The sequence below is a fragment of the Silurus meridionalis genome, chromosome 18 (assembly GCF_014805685.1).
Source record: "Silurus meridionalis isolate SWU-2019-XX chromosome 18, ASM1480568v1, whole genome shotgun sequence".
Taxonomy (NCBI): Eukaryota; Metazoa; Chordata; class Actinopteri; order Siluriformes; family Siluridae; genus Silurus; species Silurus meridionalis.
In genome coordinates, this window is record NC_060901.1 from 1,583,752 (window position 1) to 1,606,251 (window position 22,500).

The following is a 22,500-nucleotide window of genomic DNA, read 5'->3' on the forward strand; positions in this document are numbered from 1 at the left end:
GAAGGTGAGGAGGTTCCTAGGGTGCAGTCAGCGTTTACATTTATCATGTTCAGTAGGGTTGAAGCTCTATAGCAAGAGATCTTCCACCAAATCCAACCCATGGAAAGCAGAGCTTCATGGAGCTGGCTTTGTGCACTGTGGCATTGTCATGTTGGAACAGGTTTTGGGTCTCCAATTTCAGCCAAGTGTCAAAAATCAATACTTTTGGCCATATAGTGTTTTATATATACTGTATATAAATATATGAATATTTGCATTGCTGTTCCATCAGGTTCCTTACACGGAGCTGGGAGGAAAGACGCTGATTATGACGGTGTACGATTTCGACCGTTTCTCCAAACACGACGCAATCGGAGACGTCAAAGTGCCCATGAACAAGGTGGACTTCAGTCATGTGACCGAGGAGTGGCGAGATCTCCAGAGTGCAGAGAAAGAGGAAGTAAGAAAAACTATTTTATTTTATTTCAATAAACACCAACATTCACCATCACACACACCAACATTCACCATCACACACACCAACATTCACCATCACACACACCAACATTCACCATCACACACACCAACATTCACCATCACACACCACTATTCACCATCACACACCAACATTCACCATTACACATGCCAACATTCACCATTACACACACCAACAATCACCATCACACACCAACATTCACCATCACACACCAACATTCACCATCACACACCAACATTCACCATCACACACACCAACATTCACCATCACACACACCACATTCACCATCACACACCAACAATCACCATCACACCAACATTCACCATCACACACCAACATTCACCATCACACACCAACATTCACCATCACACACCAACATTCACCATCACACACCAACAATCACCATCACACCAACATTCACCATCACACACCAACATTCACCATCACACACCAACATTCACCATCACACACATTCACCATCACACAACATTCACCATCACACACCAACATTTACCATCACACACACCAACATTCACCATCACACACCAACATTCACCATCACACACACCAACATTCACCATCACACACCAACATTCACCATCACACACCAACATTCACCATCACACACCAACATTCACCATCACACACACCAACATTCACCATCACACACATTCACCATCACACACCAACATTCACCATCACACCAACATTCACCATCACACACAACATTCACCATCACACACATTCACCATCACACACACCAACATTCACCATCACACACCAACAATCACCATCACACACCAACATTCACCATCACACACCAACATTCACCATCACACCAACATTCACCATCACACACCAACATTCACCATCACACACCAACATTCACCATCACACACACCAACATTCAGCATCAAACACTAACTTCTAAAACGTTTTCCAAAATGTATTCCAATACCTACAAATACCATGAAATGTTGCCCTTTAACCTGATAGAAATGGGATAAAGACGATAAACACTGCTGTTATTGATGGAGAATGTTCTGGACTCCAGTGCAGTGGTTGATGTTTCAATATTACCATGTTTTGATCGTCACATAAAAAAAAAAAACACATGACAACCCCACACAACACCACAACACTATACCATCACAGCAAAACAAAACACCACATCATACCACCAAAACACCACAACACCACAACACCACACTGTATAACACCAAAACACAACACCACATCACCACAACATAACACTATATCATCACACGGCAACTCCACAACACCACAATACACCACATCATTTCAAAACACCATACCACATCAGACCACAAAAAAGTACTATATCATCACAATGCAACACTATAAACACACTATTCCACAGCACCACAATGAGACAATAAAAGTGTTTTTTTCCCTTTAACCCTTTCTGAAGTGAGGTTTGTGAAAGGTGGAGTAATTCATCTCCAGGAGAATGTCAGTTAATCAGTGAGCTGTGACACTCTGCCATTAACAACCGTGTGACTTTCCTCACACGGGTTTAGGAGATTACATTTTTATGCTAAATGTCATGGTGTATAGTGTATAAGAGCTGGTTGTCAGGGGGACCTTGTTTTTGTGCGACAGTTTGGTTTGTAGAAAGGTCAATTATTCCTCAACCGATGGTGAAGATGGAGGGGAAAAAGATGAAGATGAAAAGAGCAAGGTGTGGATTTGGACAAATCCTGAAGTGTTTAGATTAAATACAGACATCAAGAGGAAACAGATATCAAACCTTCTGTAATGTGGTTTAAATATTTAATGATAGTTTCCTCCAGCACTCCTGCAGTGCACCGTACAGGGAAAGCCATCCCATAATATCCATATCTCCATACACAGGATGTCTGGGTGGTGGTGCTGTTCACCTCCATGGCTAAATAGAAAGGTTTAGTAAATAAATTTCTCACCTGTCAGAGGAACCAATGAAGAACCACAAATAAACGAGAAACACCAAGTGTAAGATCTGGAGTAAAGTGAGTTTGGACAAAATTCCAAATAACGTACATAGCAAATTTAATATAATATAAATGTATATTCAACTCTCCAAGAACTATCCAACACTCCAGCAATCCAACACTCCAACACTCCAACACCCCAAAACTTCAACACTCCAACACACTTAAACCCCAACACCACAACAATCCAACAATAAAAGAATTAATGTAAATATAATTCAATAAGAAAACATAATCGGACCTAAAACACACATCTAAGGATCTCCATCTCTGCATCAAACACACCTAAGAATCCTGTGGTTGCTGAAGTTCTGAAGATAAAGTAATGTTATCATGGAACAACTGAGCATTCAGATGATCTTGAGAATCTCCTCTAAAACGTCAATTGCTCCATTTCTGGTAGATGAACTACTGCTGATTTTGTTGATTGATTGCCAAGACGAGTCTTACAGCCTTCGTGGAAACATTTAAAGCTTAATGAACTGAGAAATAGTGAAAGTCGTAGATTTGCACTTCAGTGAGAGTTTCTTTCCAAAGAGCTGCGTGAAATAAAAACCACCTGCTGAAGAAAAAAAAGAGAAAGTTATAAATAAAACTGGAGAATAAAATCAGCTGAACTGTTTCAGCTTCTGTGGAGGACAAGCTGAACATCATGCACTGATCTTTTCTTCTTTTCCCCCAATGCTCCTTTGCAGCAAGAGAAGCTGGGTGACATCTGTTTCTCTCTGCGCTACGTTCCCACTGCCGGCAAACTCACTGTCGTCGTCCTGGAGGCCAAAAACCTGAAGAAGATGGACGTCGGAGGTCTTTCAGGTAAGATCTCTGTCTTTCTGCTAATTTGAGCCCAGGATGATTGTAGATGAATCTCCGGTTCTTGGTTTTGTGTACTTTGTGTCAATGTTTTACTGAAGTCGTTACAAGGTGTAGAATCGATGGAGCAGTCGTGAGCATGCTAATAATTAGCCACTATTGGTGTTTTAGCTTGATATACACACATGACCCTACAAGTTACTTAATTAGAAAACAATGATTGCATGTAATTAAAGTATAAATAAAGAGCATCCAGGAGGTTTCACAGAGCTTTACTTTTTCCACATTTTGTTATGTTGCAGTAAAAGTCACATGTAAATCAGTATCACAGTCTTTTGCTCAATACTTTGTTGAAGCACTTAAGCACCAGTTGTAGCCTCAAGTGTTTTCCAGTTTGATGCTACGAGCTCGGCACCTGTTTTTGGAGCAGTTTCTCACATTCTTCTGCAGAACCTCTTAAGCTCCATCAGGTTGGATGTGGAGAGTCGGTCATTTCAGATCTCCAGAGATGTTCAATCAGGTTCAGGTCTGGGGTCTGGCTGGACCACTGGGGGACATTTACAGACTCGTATCGTAGCCACTCCTTTGTTATCTTGGATGTGTGTTGAGGGTCGTTGTCCTGTTGGAAGATGAACCTTCACCCCAGTCTGAGGTCCAGAGCGGTCTGGAGCAGGTTTTCATCATGGACGTCTCTGTACATTGCTGCATTCATCTTTCCCTCGATCCTGATGAGTCTCCCAGTTCCTGCTGCTGAAAAACATCCCCACAGCATGATGCTGCCACCACCATGCTTCACTGTAGGAATGGTATTGGCCAGGTGATGAGCAGTGTCTGGTTTCCTCCAGACATGATGCTTAGCATTCAAGCCAGAGTTCAATCTTTGATTCTCATGGTCTGAGAGACCTTTAAACTCCAGGTGGGCCGTCATGTGCCTTTTACTAGGAGTGGCTTCCGTCTGGACCCTCTACCATAAAGGCCTGATTGGTGGAGTCCTGCAGAGATGGTTGTTCTTCTGAAGAGAAACGCTGGTGCTCTTTCAGAAGAGTGACCATCGGGTTCTTGGTCACCTCCCTGACTAAGGCTCTTCTCCCCCGATCTCTCAGTTTGGCCAGGTGACTCCGCTCTAGGAAGAGTCCAGGTGGTTCCAAACTTCTTTCACATCGTCATTATGGGGTTTTGTTTATAGAATCTTTAGGAAAATAATGAATTTAAATCATTTCAGAATAAAACTGTTAAATAACAACATGTGAAAAATAACTAATTAGATTTTAAATAAAAATGTATCAATTATTTCCTACAAATGTATTACTTATTAACAAACCAGAATTGATGGTGAGACAAAAACACCCTGAGACTTCATGAGGAAGAAACCTGGAGAGGAAACAGACTCAAAAGGGATCCTGTTCATCCAGACCCTAATTCCCTCCACTCTTCTGGGAAGATGTTCCACTAGATAGGGTGTGCTTGTGGACATTTGTGTTCATCAGCCACAAGGGTGTTAGTAAAGTCAGGTACTGATGTAGGTTAGAAGGTGAGGAGGTCTGGGGTGCAGTCAGTGTTCACATTCATCCCAAAGATGATCAGTAGGATTGAAGCTCTATAGCAGGAGATCTTCCACTCCAAACCATGTAAAGCAGATTAACATTGAGCTCACTTTGTTCATGCTGGAACACGTTTGGGTTTCCAAGTTCAAGTGAATGCAAAATTTTAATACAGCGCATCCAAAGACGTCCAATAAAACTGTGTGCCTTCAGCTTTGTGGTAACAGTTTGGAGAAGAATCACATGGTCAGGTGTCTGCAAACTCTTAGCAGTATAGTGTAGTTCCATCATTGTTACGGTTATTAGCTGTGACTGTTTATTTTGAATTACAGTCTGAATTATCTTTATGATTGTTCATGTTAACCCTCCTCACAAACCATGTGTTGATGTGAAGAACATCCTCAGCTTCATAATTTTTTCCCCCATTCATTTCCTGATGTCAATTTTACACACTTTTTCTTTCTCTTTTCTGGGAAAAGGCTTAGGAAAGCATCGTCATGTTTCTGTAAGGGAAAGCTGCTAGCTCTGCGCCTGTAGTCTGGTCTGATAAGCTAATCTGCTAGCGCAGCGCTGGGATACACAGCAGCAGGAGGTTTTAAAGGATTTGGATGGTAAATGCATCTCTCCAAGCTCACTGATTTAGGAGGACTTTTTGTCTGCGCTGATAAGCTAGCGCTGATGTGTCGCTAGCACGTCGTATCTGAGTGCTAGCTGAAGTGCTTTCAAGCGTTCATGCTAATTCAAACCTCTCAGCACAGGAAATGTCAAAATGGGGGGAAAAAACCTTTCTGTTCACCCCAGACGACCGAACACGGGTTTAACAAGCGAGGTTCGTCTTCAAAGCCGAGAGAGATGGAGAGAAAGCTTTCACCCTCCATTTTGTGTTTTTTTTTTGTTTTTGGTTTCAAAGCCTCCATGAAAATGGGATTGTAATGGTGCGTGTGGACGTGTGGACGGCGCGTAATTGGGACGAAGGAGCAGTTTTCTTCCTCCAAAGGGAAAGTATGGCTTCGAATCACACGGGTTGGAACAATAGTCCTGTGCTGATCGCGGCTACGCTAATTAGCCGTGCAGTATCTTGGTGCTAGCTCGGCGTGGAGAGATAATATCTCCTCATCAGCCTGTAATGTATTTCATTTCTTCACTCGCAGAGTGTTTACACTGAGTAATCGCTCAGAGACTCGACGCCACCACAACACTCACTCGCTTTCATACAATACACCTAATTAATGAGAAATAAAACTCCAGTGCGGATTTTATTGTATTCTAAAATTTATCTGGAGGGAATTTTACTCACATACTTTCCTTTCAGTTAAATTAATATCAATATACACATGAGCTACGACCAATCAGGCTTGGGGAGAAGGAAGCTCAGTGGTTAAGGGTTTAAACCACAGCATCTCCAGGTTGTCACTCTTGGGGCCCCTGAGCAAGGCCCTTAACCCGCTGTGTCCCAGTGGTGCTGATTCACAGCTGAGCCTGGGCTCTAAACCCAGCTTCCTAACATCACTTGGATATGCAAAGAAAGTATTTTGCTGTAAAGTATGTGACAAGTAAAAATCTAATTTAGACACCACATTCAGAAGGTCTTTCACTGAGGAGATGTTTTCTCCTGCTACACCTTGCTACAAACTCATGATCAGAAAGTTGTTTAAGAATGATGAAGGCACCTGTACTGCCAGGAACTTTCACCTGTTTAATAAAGACATGTTCTTGTAGCTTTCTACAGAAATCCAATCCTGTCTTTGAGTTCTGCAGCCGGTTCCTTTTACCTTACAGCTTATCTGCATGTCCATCTGGTGGACCTGATCTACACAGCGCTGTGTCTTTCCAAATCTTGTCCAATCTATTATATGTGCCAGATGCAGAGTCCAAAAAAGTGGAGAAACATCTCAGAGATGATCCAGAGAAATGATGGTGCACCTGAGCTACGTTTCGAGGGTCAGAGCAGAGATGGTGTGATTGGTTAGAAAGACTGGAAGAAATTATACAAAATGTAAAATCTGACATTTGATTAACATTTTTAACTCTCACACCAGATCAGTGCTGATTTCTGACATGTGATTGGTCAGAAGGTGTTGATGAATAAACATTAATGTACTCGTTTGGATACGTCACTGTTTCCATAGCGACAGCTCATTCACAGGGACGTCTACTGCTAGGAAGATGATGAACAGATCAAAAAAAGAATTGTGGATTTGGTGAAGTTTCCTGTGTTTCTGAAACGCGTATGGAAGGAGTCTCCGGTGTCAGGTGTCAGGGGTAATGCTGGAAGTTCAGAACAGAGGCTGTGATTGTTTAGTTTGAGCTTCAGTAGAGAGGTGAGGATGTGTGCAAAAGAGAGAGGAGGGGAGGGGCGGGGGGGGGAGACAGAGAGAGGGGGGAGGGGGAGAGTTCCTCAGATTGGCATTTAGACTAAAAGTATGTATTGAGTTTTTAGTATTGTGCAGAAGGTGGATGAAGATCTCTGCTCACACTCTTCCTAATCTCTCCTCCATCACTTCCCCTTTATTATGTCTCCACATACCCTTTTAATAAAAAACAACTTTCTCCTTTAACCAGTGCATGAAGGAAAGCAGAGGTGAAGGAAGGAGAAGATAAGTGCAGTCTGCTCTGGCTGATGGAGAGTAATGAGAAAGTGGAGTAAGGTTGTGGAGATAGTGAGAGATAACACACGTGTGGAGGTGTGAGTCCGCTGGAGATTCTTGTTGAGATAAAGACAGACAATTCTGCACAATTACACACACACACACACACACACACACACACACACACACCATGTGAACACTTGGCCACCTGTAAAATGGAATGGGCTGGCATGGTTTTAAGTGAGATATGAGCAGGATTGGGATTGGGATTGGGATTAACACAGCTACTCGGATCCATTCCAAACTTCAGCCAGAAAAAGGAAAAAACAAGAAACATTCCAAAGACATGTATGGCGTTTGGCAGACACCCTTATCCACAGTGTCTTACACTTTTGAGAGTTAAGGGGCCTCACTTAAGGGCCCAGCCATGGCAGCATAGCGGTGCTGGGATTGGAACTTGTGACCTTGTGAAGTACTGAGGTAGATCTGAGTTCCATCAACCTGGAAATGAAACTGTCAAATAACTGCTGAATGGGAATGTGTAGATGTTCTAAAGAAGGGACCTCAGCTTTGTGGAACATCTCAGGGAGAACCATCTTTCTGAAACAAAGATCATAAGCACCATTTTGAAAAGGAGTAAAGACAGGAAGGAAAGACTGTCACCTACATAATAATTAAAGGAGAATGTAAATAAATGGAATGATGACTTTGTGAGCGTAAGTTTTTGGTTGCACTCTGGAGATAGAATCTTATTTCTGAAGATATGCAGAACAGTTTGTTGGAAAGGTATTGGGTGTGTTTTCGAGGTGAGATATAGATACACTGTTTGTATTTTTTTGGAGCCTGAGGATAGAAAGGACAGCGAGTATAACTTTATTCTGGTCTTCCACGTCAATGCTTTTAATAGGAGTTTTGCCTCTAAGCACTGTGGTGAGCTAAACGCTTTCCATCTTTGTTGTCTCCCAGTGGATTTGGGGTAAATGCAAATTTCTTCACAGATACAGGATGTCTGTGAACTCATGCAAATCTCCAGTTGCCCCAGCAGACCAGCCGCAGATTGATTTCAGGATTTGTCTGTTTTTTTGGGGGGTTTTATTTTTAGGTTTTTGGTTATTCAGTTCTGTTCCGAGCGTCTCGGTTGTGGACAATTTAAAAATCTGAGCTAAAGGGCAGTAAGTGGTGACTGAATATATATAGATATACTATGGTAGAGTTCGGGGAGTTGAAGAAACTGACAAACAACACGTCAAAGAAATGACAGTTATAGTAGAAGGTAATCATTTTTCTGTCTTGGCACAGCCCGAATGAGCAAGTGCAATTAGAAACTTTATTACACACCTATAAAGCAAGAGGACTTTACAATAATCTCAATAAAAAAACATGAAACAAGTAAAAGAAAACAGGAACAAATACCACCACCACCATGAACTGCAAGATCACAATGATCTACACCAATGCACTTTTTGAAAGGTTTTCTTTTCTTTTTTTATATATATATATATATTTTTTTTTATTCTCCTTTTTCACCCCATTTTATTCTCTCATGCCGGACCGTCGTAAAAAGCATTTCACTGCATGTCGTACCCTGTATGTATGTGTATGTGACAAATAAAATTTGATTTGATTTGATTTGAGGTTTAGGAGGGTTCATATGGGGACTGGGAGGAGACAGGTGGGGTACAGGTGGGGTCCAGAAGGGGACAGCTGGCATCTAGGAGTGGGACAGAATGGGTATAGATTGGGTCTAAAAGGAGACAGGTTGGGTCTGGGAGGGGACAGATGTGGTCCAGGATGAGTCAGGTGGGGTCAAGGAGGGGACAGGTGTGGTCCAGGTGGGGACAGGTGGGATCCGGGAGGGGACAGGTGCAGTATGGAAGGGGTCAGATAAGGACTGGGAGGGGACAGATGGGGTACTGGATGAGTCAGGTGGGGTCAAGGAGGGGACAGGTGGGTTCCAGGAGGGGACAGGTGCAGTATGAAAGGGGTCAGATAAGGACTGGGAGGGGACAGATGGGGTACTGGTAGGGATTTAGATGGGTACTGGGAGCAGACATGTGGGGTCCGGGTGGGGACAGATGGGGTCTAGGAGGGGTCCGATGGGGTCCAGGAGTTGACAGTTTGGGTCTGAATTCCTGAATTCCTTTCTAAAACTGACCCCATTGAAGACCCTCCTTCATAATCTGGAATGGGTTTGTTTTTAAGAAGGTAATTCAGTAGAAGCACCAGGTAGGAACTAGGAGAGGTGATGTAGCATTTAATAAGCTCAAATGGTGTTACATTTGAATTGTGTTCAAAGGGAATGTGAATAGAAGTGATCTAAACTAGAGCCTTGTGCAATATTTACATTTAAGGCATTGGCATCAGAGAGATCAGGTAGAGGTTAAGGAACATTTCTAGTGGCTCAAACAGGGTTTAAGTGGAGAAATCGGGGTCAGAAACAGGAGCAGTATCATCTGTAAATGTATTGATAAGATTTAGGAACGAAACAAATAGAATCTTATGAGCATCAAGTATCAGCTGGGACGAGTTGAATGCGAGCGAATGGGTCTAAAGAGTGTGAGCTAGAGTTTGAGATGGGTTAAGGGAGAAATCTAGTGGGATCTAGGAGTCATTGAGTGGGATCTGATAGCAGTTAAAAGGCATTTAGAAAAGCTCAAATAGGGTTTCTGTGGAAACATTCTGGATCTATGTAAGGAAGATGGGCTAAAAGTGTATTTGATTAGGTTCGAGTGAATTCCTAGAAGCAAAATCTATGACCTGTAAGAGGTTATAATGAGTTAAGCAGGTCTTGTATGGTTTGTTATTGATTCTGCTGGGTGTGAAATGTGTGGTGCTTAAAGCTTGTGGCTTAAATAAAACAAAAAGATTTATCTTTGGCATTTATGTGCTTCCTTGCAGACCCGTACGTGAAGATCCATCTGATGCAGAACGGTAAACGTCTGAAGAAGAAAAAGACGACAATCAAAAAGAACACTCTGAACCCCTACTACAACGAGTCCTTCAGCTTCGAAGTGCCGTTCGAACAAATCCAGGTAACGACGTTGCACCCCGGACCACGTTTTACACCTCAAACACACGAAAATTGATGTTAAATAGAGTTTACGGAGCTGATAGTCGTTTTTAAATCCGTGTTCGGTGAAGGCGTCGTAAATACGTGCAAAGTGCTCCAAATTGATTTTGCATTTCACGGTTCAGAGGATCTGCTGTGTGGGCTCTGCTTTCAATTCAGCGCTAAAGCCACTAATCAGAACGTCCCACTCTCAACTCATTAACCAGAAAGTCGACTCGCTTCCGAAAGGCCAGATAACTTTATGCTGCTTCTTTGGTATTTGATTAAATGGAAAATTGGCCTGGTTTCACAGTACAGGCATAAAAATGCATTTCCGGGGAAGACTGCAGCATCATCTGCTGCCTGATTGGACAAATCCAGATATTAAGCGTAGCCTGTATTTAACCGGGTTCTAATGAGATTTACTTTTTTTAACAATGTTCCCAGGATACCAACAATGCATCTAGTTCCAATTAACTCCACCCAAACAGCTTCAAAAATCCAATCTAAATCTGTTCTCTCCTGCAGGACTGAACCACATTTTTATTCAGATGTTTTTAGTGGTGTAAATCAATCCATCTCTTTAAAGCCACGACCTCCACAAAGCGCTAATGATGTTCAAGATGGTGTTTAATCAATAATCTGTATCGATTATCTGTTAGCAACACTTAACCACCATCGAGTGCTGGTCGCTGATCTCTAGCTGTAAATCCAATCGATACAGAAGGTAATCAGCTGTACATTTTCTTTCTTTCCTCCTTAAAGAAGGAAAACTTCCTGCTCTTCAGGAGACCAAGCTGTATCTTAAAGTCCGAGTTTACATCGTAAAGGAATAGTCAGACATCTAACATGCTGTGGTGGTACAGTGGTGCGGTGGTGTAGGGGCTGCGATGGTGCGGTGGTGTGGTGGTGTAGGGGCTGCGATGGTGCGGTGGTGTGGTGGTGTAGGGGCTGCGGTGGTGTGGTGGTGTAGGGGCTGCGGTGGTGTGTTGGTACGCCCACAATTCACGGCGTTTCGGATCTCGCAGGGGTTACGTTCTAAGAACCAGAACCACTGTGGTACTAATTCTACAGAACCCAGTCACTGATCAGCAGAATTAATGAGTGTATTGTTTCTTCTCTGTCTCTTTACAGAAAGTTCAAATTGTTATAACTGTTCTGGACTATGACAAGATCGGCAAAAACGATGCTATCGGTAAAGTATTCGTAGGGCTGAACAGCTCAGGCACCGAGCTCCGCCATTGGTCGGATATGTTGGCCAACCCACGGAGACCCATCGCCCAATGGCACGTCCTTAAACCGGAGGAAGAAGTGGACGCCCAGCTGTCTGTCAAAAAATAAAGCTCTGCCCCCTTTAGCCATTAAAACCCCGCCCCTTTTAGTGGTCTTAACCCTGTGCGTGTGTACATACCTCAGTGAAGTATGGATCCTTTACACCCTATACAGTTTTTCTTCTTCTTCTCCTTCTTTGTCTTTTTCTCGTCTGGCGATGAAACGCCTTCTTTTATAAATAGTTGTCGGCTTTCCGACCGCCACCCCCTCCCTAACACACACCTATACACACCTATACACACATGCACACACACATATACACACACAGACACGCCCTTCGAGAGTGGTGTTTAGCATTCCTTCCTGTCTCCGCCTGCTGTTTTGACCATCATCCACATGACCTTTAAACCCCTTAATCCCTTCTTTTAAGCAATATGATCCATGTAGATAGAGCATGAATGAAAAAAAATCATTAAAATAATTAAACGTGTACCACAGGTGTATATAAATATCCGTATGCAGACGAAAAAATATATATATATATATACGATTTCTAGTTTGTGTTTGTATGTTGTTACCTGTTTCCTAATCTGTGTATATCTCGATGTTTTTATTAAGATATTCTATTTTAAATGATGTAAATGCAGATATAGCAGAGCCAATATTCTATATAACCGCAGGATTTACCATATCTATCTTATTGCATTCCAGTTATTTATATATATATATATATATATATAAATAATTCTGACCTGCGAGACGAGAGTTAGGGGTATTCAAAAAAAAAAACAAGGATTTTTCCAAATGGCTGGAAAAAAAAAAAGAGAGAAGGAAGAGAGAAACCCCGTATCTACTGGATTACTGTAATATATACCTAAAACATCTTCAGGATATTACATTTTAGTATGGAAACATAGGCCATTAACTGATATGGTTCAGTCGGATATTACAAAAAAATTCTAATTATGCAGGAAGTTCTACAAGCACATGAGTTTTTTAACCTTCTTTCATTTTTATACATTTTTTTTCTCAATCAGAACTTTTTTCCTAAAAAGCCCAAGCATGAAGAGTTCACTAACAGGTTCCATTTAAAATATTTGACCTTTTTAAAGCCTTACGTTAATTCTTTACAATCAAATTATTATTTTTTTTTGTAGCTGCATATTTTTAGTATCATTTATTTCTATTTAATTAAAAAGCTTTTTAAAGGCTTACTTTTTTTTTTGCTAACGCCATGTTTTTATATGAACTGCTATTGTATTTTAATTTTTTTTTTGTAACTGCATGTTTCTTGTTTTTTTTGTTTTTTTTAGTTGTTTTTTTTTTGTTCTACACCATCAGGCCTTTTAGCCATAATGGGAAGAAAAAAAACGTTTAAAAAAAAAAAAGATAATGATGCTGATTTCTCCAGAAAAATAAAGTCGGTAATAATAATATAATAATAATAATAATAATAATAATAATAATAATAATAGTAACTCACAGTGTAATAAGTAAACCGACTCTAAGCTTTTAAACTGCCATTGTTTTTCAGGGAGGTGAGAAACGTATGTGACTTTCTCCTCGTAGCTTTCGGTTCTTTGGGAACAATTAACTTTCATCAAAGGCATTTATTTTGGGACTCGAAGGTGCGAAGTCGAATTTTTTGGACTTTTCGTTGCCTCTTTTTTCCGCAGTGATGACCAGCCTTAGCCGTGCTTCTACTGCCACTTCTGCTCCTTTACAACATGGCTACTGTTCTGCACTGTGGGGACGATAAATTCAGTGTTCTGGATGAGAGATTTATTCGTTTTTCTGGATCAGATTGAAGTCAGGCCCAGAAAAATCTTACAAGTTTTAAAGATCGAAAAGTTCAGTGGATTATTTCAAATCTGAGGCAGTCCGAGTTGATGGTTTGAGTAAATAATGATGTTAGTCAGGTTTCCTCCATTTAATCCTCCAATCGCTCAACAAATTAAACCTTAAACAGGTCGAAATGTGTTACTTTTCTGCTAAAAAAAACTGAAAAGAAACATAACCGTAGAAGTTAATGGTCTGAACATAAAATACTATAAATTCCACAATCCTTTATTACAGGTTTAACACAATGGTGAGTCTCACGATGATAAAATCTGTAAGAATTCCTAAACATCTTCTTGTTCACAAGCAGTTTCTCTTTCTTTTATTGAGAAATATTAAATATGTTTCAGGAAATTTCCCAGTTATCGGAGGAAACCCGATAACCAACTCGTACGTGATATTTGTCGAGCTGTGCTTTTTTTTAAGAAATTGGTCAGAATTTAACTCAAAATAAATTCTTACTGATTATTTGTAGAAATTCGTAACGATTTTGGACGCAAAGTTTTTACAGACAAATTTCACAAAATAGTTCTTACAATTTCTTTTTTTAAATTGATTTTTATATCAATTAAATACATTTATTATAAAATTTGTTCAATTATAATTTTTTTTTTTTTTGTATTCAAAATGTGATTAAAATAAATTCGGCCCCTGGTCCCAGGATGACACGAACCATTTCCGGTTTTGGTTCAAACCTCGACTTTGTGATTGTCATAAGAAGTGACTTTTATATTTCCACGTGTAAACCCACGTGAACAAAAAACTCACTGTTCGGATTCTTACGGTTTTTCCCATTAAAACCAGTGCAGCCTCTTGTAACGGAGGAACTCTGGTGTGTCCATGGCGCGAGCTTCAGGAGGAGTTGAATTATTTAATGTTATTAATGTTATTATCGTGTAGGTGAATTAATAATGATATAAAAAAGTGAAAAACTCTCGTCGTCATTTCCATTAGACGTCTCTGAGGTCTGCTTTGTGTCACTGTGACTGCCGTGTGTGTGTGTGTGTGTGCGCGCGCGCATGCGTGAGCGTGCGTGTATGTGCGTGTGTTCGCGTGCCGTAGAGACGTAGACTTCAATTAATGATCCTGTAGTGTTTTGTGCGCGTGTCTGTGTTTGCGCGCGCGTGCGTGCGTGTATGTGTGTCGTACAGCCATTTGTGTGTGTCATCGCTACATTACTGAGAAATAAATATCAAATCAAATCAATAAAAAAAATATAAATGCGGGCGTGTACCGTGCGACAGGGAGCGCGTGCCCACGCGGCGTGGGGATTTCCCTCGCGGCTTCCTCGCTCGAGCCGGGTTTTCATTTCTGAGCACTGTGCAATACTTCTATGTTTCATCAACTCCAATATACATTAACACCCCCCACCCCCAACACACACACACACACACACACACACACACTCCTCCCTCCAACCCCCCGTAGTGTCAAACGGGCGACGAGAAAGATTTTTTATCGATATATAATTAATAATAATCATCATCTCGTTTACGGTATAAATTAATCGCGACGTCAGTAGGACGCAGCACGTGTAGGTCGCGTGTGTGTGTGTGTGTGTGTGTGTGTGTATCATATTCCTGTCTACACCTCCACATCCAAACCTTTCTTTCTTTCTTTCTTTCTTTCTTTCTTTCTTTCTTTCTTTCTTTCTTTCTTTCTTTTCTTCGACACACAGATCCAGCCATCTAAATATCACAGTAACGCGTATGAAGTTAAAATATTACAGTATAAATATATTCAAATCTTTTCTGTTTCCCACCAAAAATAAAAAATCCTAAACGTGTGTATATATTTTTATATTTGCGTTCACACAAAAAAAAAAACGAACACAAAAACCACACGTGAGAAATGTACCTCGTTGTGTTTCGGTTATTGATTATTGATTTTGTTATCGTCGTATGATGATGATGATGATGATGATAAATATTCTGCGTGTTGTTTCTTCTCAGTTCCCTTTTTCTATTTACTATCAGACTCAGACTGTACAGATCGGACTGTGTGCGTTTTATTATTTGGGACCAACGATCTCTAGATAAATATATAAATATAAAGATCAGCACTTTTATTATTTTGATTGATTCATTAATTGATTAGTTTCCAATTTAATGTTGCAATAAATATCGATTAGATCTCTCCCTGAGCTCCGGCCCGATCTAATTCCCCACGTATAATCAGCACATGTACCGATAGATCGGATATAACCTCAACCCTTTATACTGTCTAATCTAATCACTTACAGGGGGAAGATAAAAACTGTAGGTTTCCGTTTGTCACACAAGGGATGTTTCTTTCTTTCTTTCTTTCTTTATTGTTGGTTTGTTTGTTTGTTTGTGTTTATTTCGGACGCAGCTCACACTAATTTCTACATGGTTAGAGATGATTAGATGCAGTAACAGTAAGAGGCGGCATTGCGGTTTGCACTGGAAACTAAAACATTATATAAAATAAAAAGCCATTTTTAGCCCTGCAATGCAATACTGCCTTTTACTGCAGCCTACCAAAGCATGCAACACACACACACACACACACACACACACTACACACACTACACACACACTACACTACACACACTACACACACACTACACCACACACACACACTACACACACACACACACACACACACACACATTACACTACACACACTACACACACACACACACACACTACACACACACACACACACACACTACACACACACACACACACACACACACACACACACACACACTACACTACACACACTACACACACACACACACTACACACACACCCCGTGGTCTTTTTAAGGAACACTTGTCGGGGTTGTGACGAGCCGAATGAGTGCTGAGTTTTTGGAGGAAGTCGTGGAGCTGCAGATGATCAGCTACAGAAGCTCAGAGCAGGTTATTCATTCTGACCAACCCACAGATCAAACCATAGCATACTGGTGAATATTTACAACTTTGCTCGAAAAAATGCACAAAATACAATTCGGAAAAAAAAGACAAAAGGTTCCACAGAGCTCAGTGGTGGGGTTCATGTTTCTCAGAACTTCAACATGCAAATGTTTTAAAGTGAAAGTTTAACCCACATTCAAGACGCTTCATAATTACATAAAAGAAAAAAAGGTTTTCGAAACGTTCTTGGAAAACTACAAATCCTACAATACAACTTCCTTTTCCTGTCATTCAGCAGATGCCCTCATGATGAGCACGTTTATCCATCTGAGCAGTTTGGGGCCTGCAGCCTGGTGGTGCTGGAATTTGAGATTTAAACTCATGACCTTCCGATCACAAGCCCAACGTCTTACCCGCTGAGCTTCCATGGCCGCTCGGCTGACGCATTCCTCAGAATCCCCCGAGGAACATTAACAGAAGTTGCAGGCTCTAAATTCCGAGTTAGCAATTAAAACAAATAAAACCAAACCACGGCTCGTCAGAATTCTCACGGTGTTCTCGTGACGGAACACAGATGATCGCTCCACTCGTTTGAGAAAAAGCCACACTCTGAAGGAGAACCTTGTATAGAAATTAGAATCTGATGCTGTAGAAAGATCCCAGTTGCCTTTGTGTAAATCGACTGCCTGCTTTTGTGTGTGGAAATTTTCTCTCTGTAATCGTGTATAGTGTTTTATCTTCTCTTTTTTATTTCTCTCTCTCTCTCTCTCTCTCTCCCGGCCATAAATCTGGGTTATATGGTTCTAGTGCGTGTGTAAACCTTCATTTTTCGACGAGGTGTTTTACAATTGCGTTCAGCTTTGTGTAGTGATTCACTCTGTGAAGTTTCTGACTGTTGTTATATAACTTCATATACACAATGTTCAATAAAAGTTTTATTTCCTGTTGATACAGAACACCGACTGGAGCGCTGTTTCTTTTATAAGCACAAGTTTGAAATGTTTAAGGAAAAAAAAAACATTTCCAACAATTTTGTATAGTTTCCTTTAGTATAAGATCAGAAAACTTTAGCTACAGCACCAAACATAACGCAAACTGTAGTGTTTTATAGGAAACTTTATATACACCATATTACATACTACAGTGAAGATACAGTGTCGTATACACGAGTAGAGCATAATATAATGTAGTACAGAAAACAGCATCATAAAATATCATTTCACCTAAAAATATTATATCTTGTGTTACATTAGCAGCAGAGTATAATAGTTTAGAGCTAGCATCATTTTATATAATATAGCATCAACTATTGTGTAGAATTGTGTAGAAATGTTTAGATATAGTCATTTATAGAAGATAGTGTAGTGAGTACAGTAAAGTTACAGTAGTAGTGTATTGTAGCGTAGTGAAGTGTAGCGTAGTGAAGTGTAGTGTAGTGTAGTGTTGTGTAGTGAAGTCCAACACTCAGATCTTCTCCAGATTACAGAGTATAACAATATAGAGGTGAAATCCTACACAGCACTTATTTCAGTTGTATGACTCTAAATGCTCTGAAAGGAACCTCAGTGTACAACAGCGTTTTGTTGCTGGTCTACAGTAGGAGGACGCATCGTACTGTCTCTAAACATTGGATGGTGACAGAACAAAACTAAGTGAACTCCTGATTTAGACTTGATCTCCATAACACACTGTGAATTTGGGGAAGATCTGAGAATGGCAACTTTTTCACCCAAATGAGAAAATCAGTAAGGGGTTAATTAGCCTGTGTTATTTTGGGTGAAAAATTCAGCGTTCTTTGATTTTCACCACATTCACAGCAGGGATTATGGAAAGCGACACAAACAGAGGAGTTGATTAGTGTTATCATGCTTCAAAGTTCAGCTACAGCATCCTCTATTATAATCTAGGAGAAGATAGAAAACTTTAGCTACAGCACCAAACATGTGTTGTAGTGTAGTGTAGTGTAGTGTAGTGTAGTGTAGTGTAGTGTAGTATAGTAAAGTGTAGTGAAGTAAAGTGAAGAGTAGTGTAGTGTAGTATAGTAAAGTGTAGTGAAGTAAAGTGAAGAGTAGTGTAGTATAGTGAAGTGTAGTATAGTATAGTGAAGTGTAGTGAAGTGTAGTATAGTGAAGTGTAGTATAGTGAAGAGTAGTGTAGTATAGTGAAGTGTAGTGTAGTGAAGTGTAGTATAGTGAAGAGTAGTGTAGTATAGTGAAGAGTAGTATAGTAAAGTGTAGTATAGTGAAGAGTAGTGAAATGTAGTGTAGTTAAGTGTAGTATAGTATAGTGAAGAGTAGTGTAGTATAGTATGGTGAAGTGTGGTATAGTGAAGAGTAGTGTAGTATAGTGAAGAGTAGTATAGTAAAAGTGTAGTATAGTGAAGAGTAGTGTAGTGTGTAGTATAGTATAGTGAAGAGTAGTGTAGTATAGAGTAGTGTAGTATAGTGAAGAGTAGTATAGTGAAGTGTAGTGTAGTATAGTGAGTGTAGTGTAGTGAAGAGTAGTATAGTGAAGTGTAGTATGGTGAGTGTAGTGTAGTATAGAGTGGTGTGGTATGGTGAAGAGTGGTATAGTGAAGTGTGGTGTAGTATAGTGAGTGTAGTGTAGTGAAGTGTAGTATAGTGAAGAGTAGTATGGTGAGTGTGGTGTGTAGTGTAGTGTATAGTGAAGAGTAGTGTAGTAGTGTAGTGAAGTGTAGTATAGTGAAGAGTAGTGTAGTATAGTGAAGAGTAGTATAGTGAAGTGTAGTGTAGTATAGTGAAGAGTAGTATAGTGAAGTGTAGTTTAGTGTATTATAGTATAGTGAAGAGTAGTGTAGTATAGAGTAGTGTAGTATAGTGAAGTGTAGTGTAGTATAGTGAAGAGTAGTATAGTGAAGTGTAGTGTAGTATAGTGAAGTGTAGTATAGTGAAGAGTAGTGTAGTAGTGAAGTGTAGTATGGTGAAGAGTGGTGTAGTATAGTGAAGTGTGGTATAGTGTAGTGAAGTGTGGTGTAGTGAAGTGTATTATAGTATAGTGAAGTGTAGTGTGGTATAGAGTAGTGTAGTATAGTGAAGTGTGGTGTGGTATGGTGAAGAGTAGTGGTATAGTGAAGTGTGGTGTAGTATGGTGAGTGTAGTATAGTGAAGTGTAGTGAGTGTGGTATAGTGAAGAGTAGTATAGTGAAGTGTGGTGTGGTATAGTGTAGTGAAGTGTGGTATAGTGAACAGTGGTGTAGTATAGTGAAGAGTGGTATGGTGAGTGTGGTGTGGTATGGTGAAGAGTGGTGAAATGTGGTGTAGTTAAGTGTAGTGTAGTATAGAGTAGTGTAGTATAGAGTGGTGTAGTATAGTGAAGTGTAGTATAGTGAAGAGTAGTGTAGTATAGTGAAGTGTGGTATAGTGAAGTGTGGTGTAGTATAGTGAAGAGTAGTGTGGTATAGTGAAGTGTAGTGAAATGTAGAGTGGTGTAGTTAAGTGTAGTAAAGAGTAGTGTAGTGAAGAGTAGTGTAGTATGGTGAAGTGTAGTGAAATGTAGAGTGGTGTAGTGAAGAGTGGTGTAGTATAGTGAAGAATAGTGTAGTGTAGTGAAGAGTAGTGCTGTGAAGAGTAGTATAGTGAAGAGTAGTGTAGTATAGTGTAGTGAAGTGTAGTGAAATGTAGAGTAGTGTAGTTAAGTGTAGTATAGTATAGTGAAGTGTAGAGAAATGTAGAGTAGTGTAGTGAAATGTAGAGTAGTGTAGTGAAGTGTAGTGTAGTGTAGTTAATTGTAGTGTAGTGTAGTTTAGTAAAGTGTAGTGTAGTAAAGTGTAGTGTAGTTTAGTAAAGTGTAGTGTAGTAAAGTGTTGTGAAGTTAATTGTAGTGTAGTGTAGTAAAGTGTAGTAAAGTGTAGTGTAGTTAATTGTAGTGTAGTAAAGTGTAGTGTAGTTAATTGTAGTGTAGTGTAGTAAAGTGTAGTGCAGTGTAGTAAAGTAGTGTAGTGTAGTAAAGTGTAGTAAAGTGTAGTAAAGTGTAGTGCAGTGTAGTAAAGTGTAGTGTAGTGTAGTAAAGTGTAGTGTAGTAAAGTGTGGTGTAGTGTAGTAGTGTAGTGTAGTAAGTGTAGTGTAGTGTAGTAAAGTGTAGTGTAAAGTGTAGTATAGTGTAGTTAATTGCAGTGTAGTGTAGTGTAGTGTAGTAGTAAAGTGTAGTAAAGTATAGTGTAGTTAATTATAGTGTAGTATAGTGAAGTTAATTGTAGTGTGTAGTGTAGTAAAGTGTAGTAGTAAAGTGTAGTGTAGTTAATTGTAGTGTAGTGTAGTAAAGTGTGTAGTGTAGTAAAGTGTAGTAGTTAATTGTAGTGTGTAGTGTAGTAAAGTGTAGTGTAGTAGTGTAGTGTAGTTAATTGTAGTGTAGTGTGTAGTGTAGTAAAGTGTAGTAAAGTGTAGTGTAGTGTAGTGTAGTGTAGTAAAGTGTAGTGTAGTGTAGTGTAGTGTAAAGTGTAGTGAAGTTAATTGTAGTGTGTAGTGTAGTAAAGTGTAGTGTAGTTAATTGCAGTGTAGTGTAGTAAGTGTAGTGTAGTAGTGTAGTAAAGTGTAGTGTAGTTAATTGTAGTGTAGTAAAGTGTAGTGTAGTTAATTGTAGTGTAGTGTAGTAAAGTGTAGTAAAGTGTAGTGTAGTTAATTGTAGTGTGTAGTGTAGTAAAGTGTAGTGTAGTAAAGTGTAGTGAAGTTAATTGTAGTGTGTAGTGTAGTAAAGTGTAGTGTAGTAAAGTGTAGTGTAGTTAATTGTAGTGTGTAGTGTAGTAAAGTGTAGTGTAGTAAAGTGTAGTTAATTGTGTGTAGTGTAGTAAAGTGTAGTAGTAAAGTGTAGTGTAGTAAAGTGTAGTAAAGTGCAGTGTAGTAAAGTAGTGTAGTTAATTGTAGTGTGTAGTGTAGTAAAGTGTAGTGTAGTAAAGTGTAGTGTAGTTAATTGTAGTGTGTAGTGTAGTAAAGTGTAGTGTAGTAAAGTATAGTGAAGTTAATTGTAGTGTGTAGTGTAGTAAAGTGTAGTGTAGTAGTTAATTGTAGTGTAGTGTAGTGTAGTGTAGTAAAGTGTAGTGTAGTTAATTGTAGTGTGTAGTGTAGTAAAGTGTAGTGTAGTAAAGTGTAGTGTAGTTAATTGTAGTGTGTAGTGTAGTAAAGTGTAGTAAAGTGTAGTGAAGTTAATTGTAGTGTGTGTAGTAAAGTGTAGTGTAGTAAAGTGTAGTGCAGTAAAGTGTAGTGTAGTTAATTGTAGTGTAGTAAAGTGTAGTGTAGTTAATTATAGTGTAGTATAGTGTAGTAAAGTGTAGTGAAGTTAATTGTAGTGTGTAGTGTAGTAAAGTGTAGTGTAGTAAAGTGTAGTGTAGTAAAGTGTAGTAAAGTGTAGTGTGTGTAGTGTAGTAAAGTGTAGTGAAGTTAATTGTAGTGTAGTGTGTAGTTAATTGTAGTGTAGTGTAGTAAAGTGTAGTGTAGTAAAGTATAGTGAAGTTAATTGTAGTGTGTAGTGTAGTAAAGTGTAGTGTAGTAAAGTGTAGTGTAGTTAATTGTAGTGTGTAGTGTAGTAAAGTGTAGTGTAGTAAAGTGTAGTGTAGTTAATTGTAGTGTGTAGTGTAGTAAAGTGTAGTAAAGTGTAGTGAAGTTAATTGTAGTGTGTAGTGTAGTAAAGTGTAGTGTAGTTAATTGTAGTGTGTAGTGTAGTAAAGTGTAGTAGTAAAGTGTAGTGTAGTTAATTGTAGTGTGTAGTGTAGTAAAGTGTAGTTAATTGTAGTGTGTAGTGTAGTAAAGTGTAGTGTAGTAAAGTGTAGTGTAGTGTAGTAAAGTGTAGTGTAGTGTAGTAAAGTGTAGTGTAGTTAATTGTAGTGTAGTGTAGTTTAGTAAAGTGTAGTTAAGTGTAGTGTAGTGTAGTGTAGTAAGTGTAGTGTAGTGTAGTAAAGTGTAGTGTAGTTAATTGTAGTGTAGTGTAGTTTAGTAAAGTGTAGTGTAGTGTAGTTAATTGTAGTGTAGTAAAGTGTAGTGTAGTTAATTGTAGTGTAGTGTAGTTTAGTAAAGTGTAGTGTAGTGTAGTAAAGTGTAGTAT

The 22,500-nt window shown here is 39.5% G+C and overlaps 1 protein-coding gene across 5 annotated transcripts in view; it reads left to right on the forward strand.

The window, feature by feature from the left end:
• syt1a (synaptotagmin Ia) overlaps positions 1 to 15,404 on the forward strand; it is a 190,222-nt gene extending 174,818 nt beyond the window's left edge. For all 5 annotated transcript variants that reach the window (XM_046872652.1, XM_046872654.1, XM_046872653.1 and 2 more), the window contains 4 exons: positions 272 to 439; positions 3,162 to 3,279; positions 10,304 to 10,437; positions 11,589 to 15,404. In XM_046872652.1, the coding sequence (XP_046728608.1) occupies positions 272 to 439; positions 3,162 to 3,279; positions 10,304 to 10,437; positions 11,589 to 11,795 (627 nt within the window). In that variant the 3' untranslated portion in view covers positions 11,796 to 15,404. The remainder of the gene's footprint in view (positions 1 to 271; positions 440 to 3,161; positions 3,280 to 10,303; positions 10,438 to 11,588) is intronic.
• Positions 15,405 to 22,500: the final 7,096 nt, after the last annotated feature.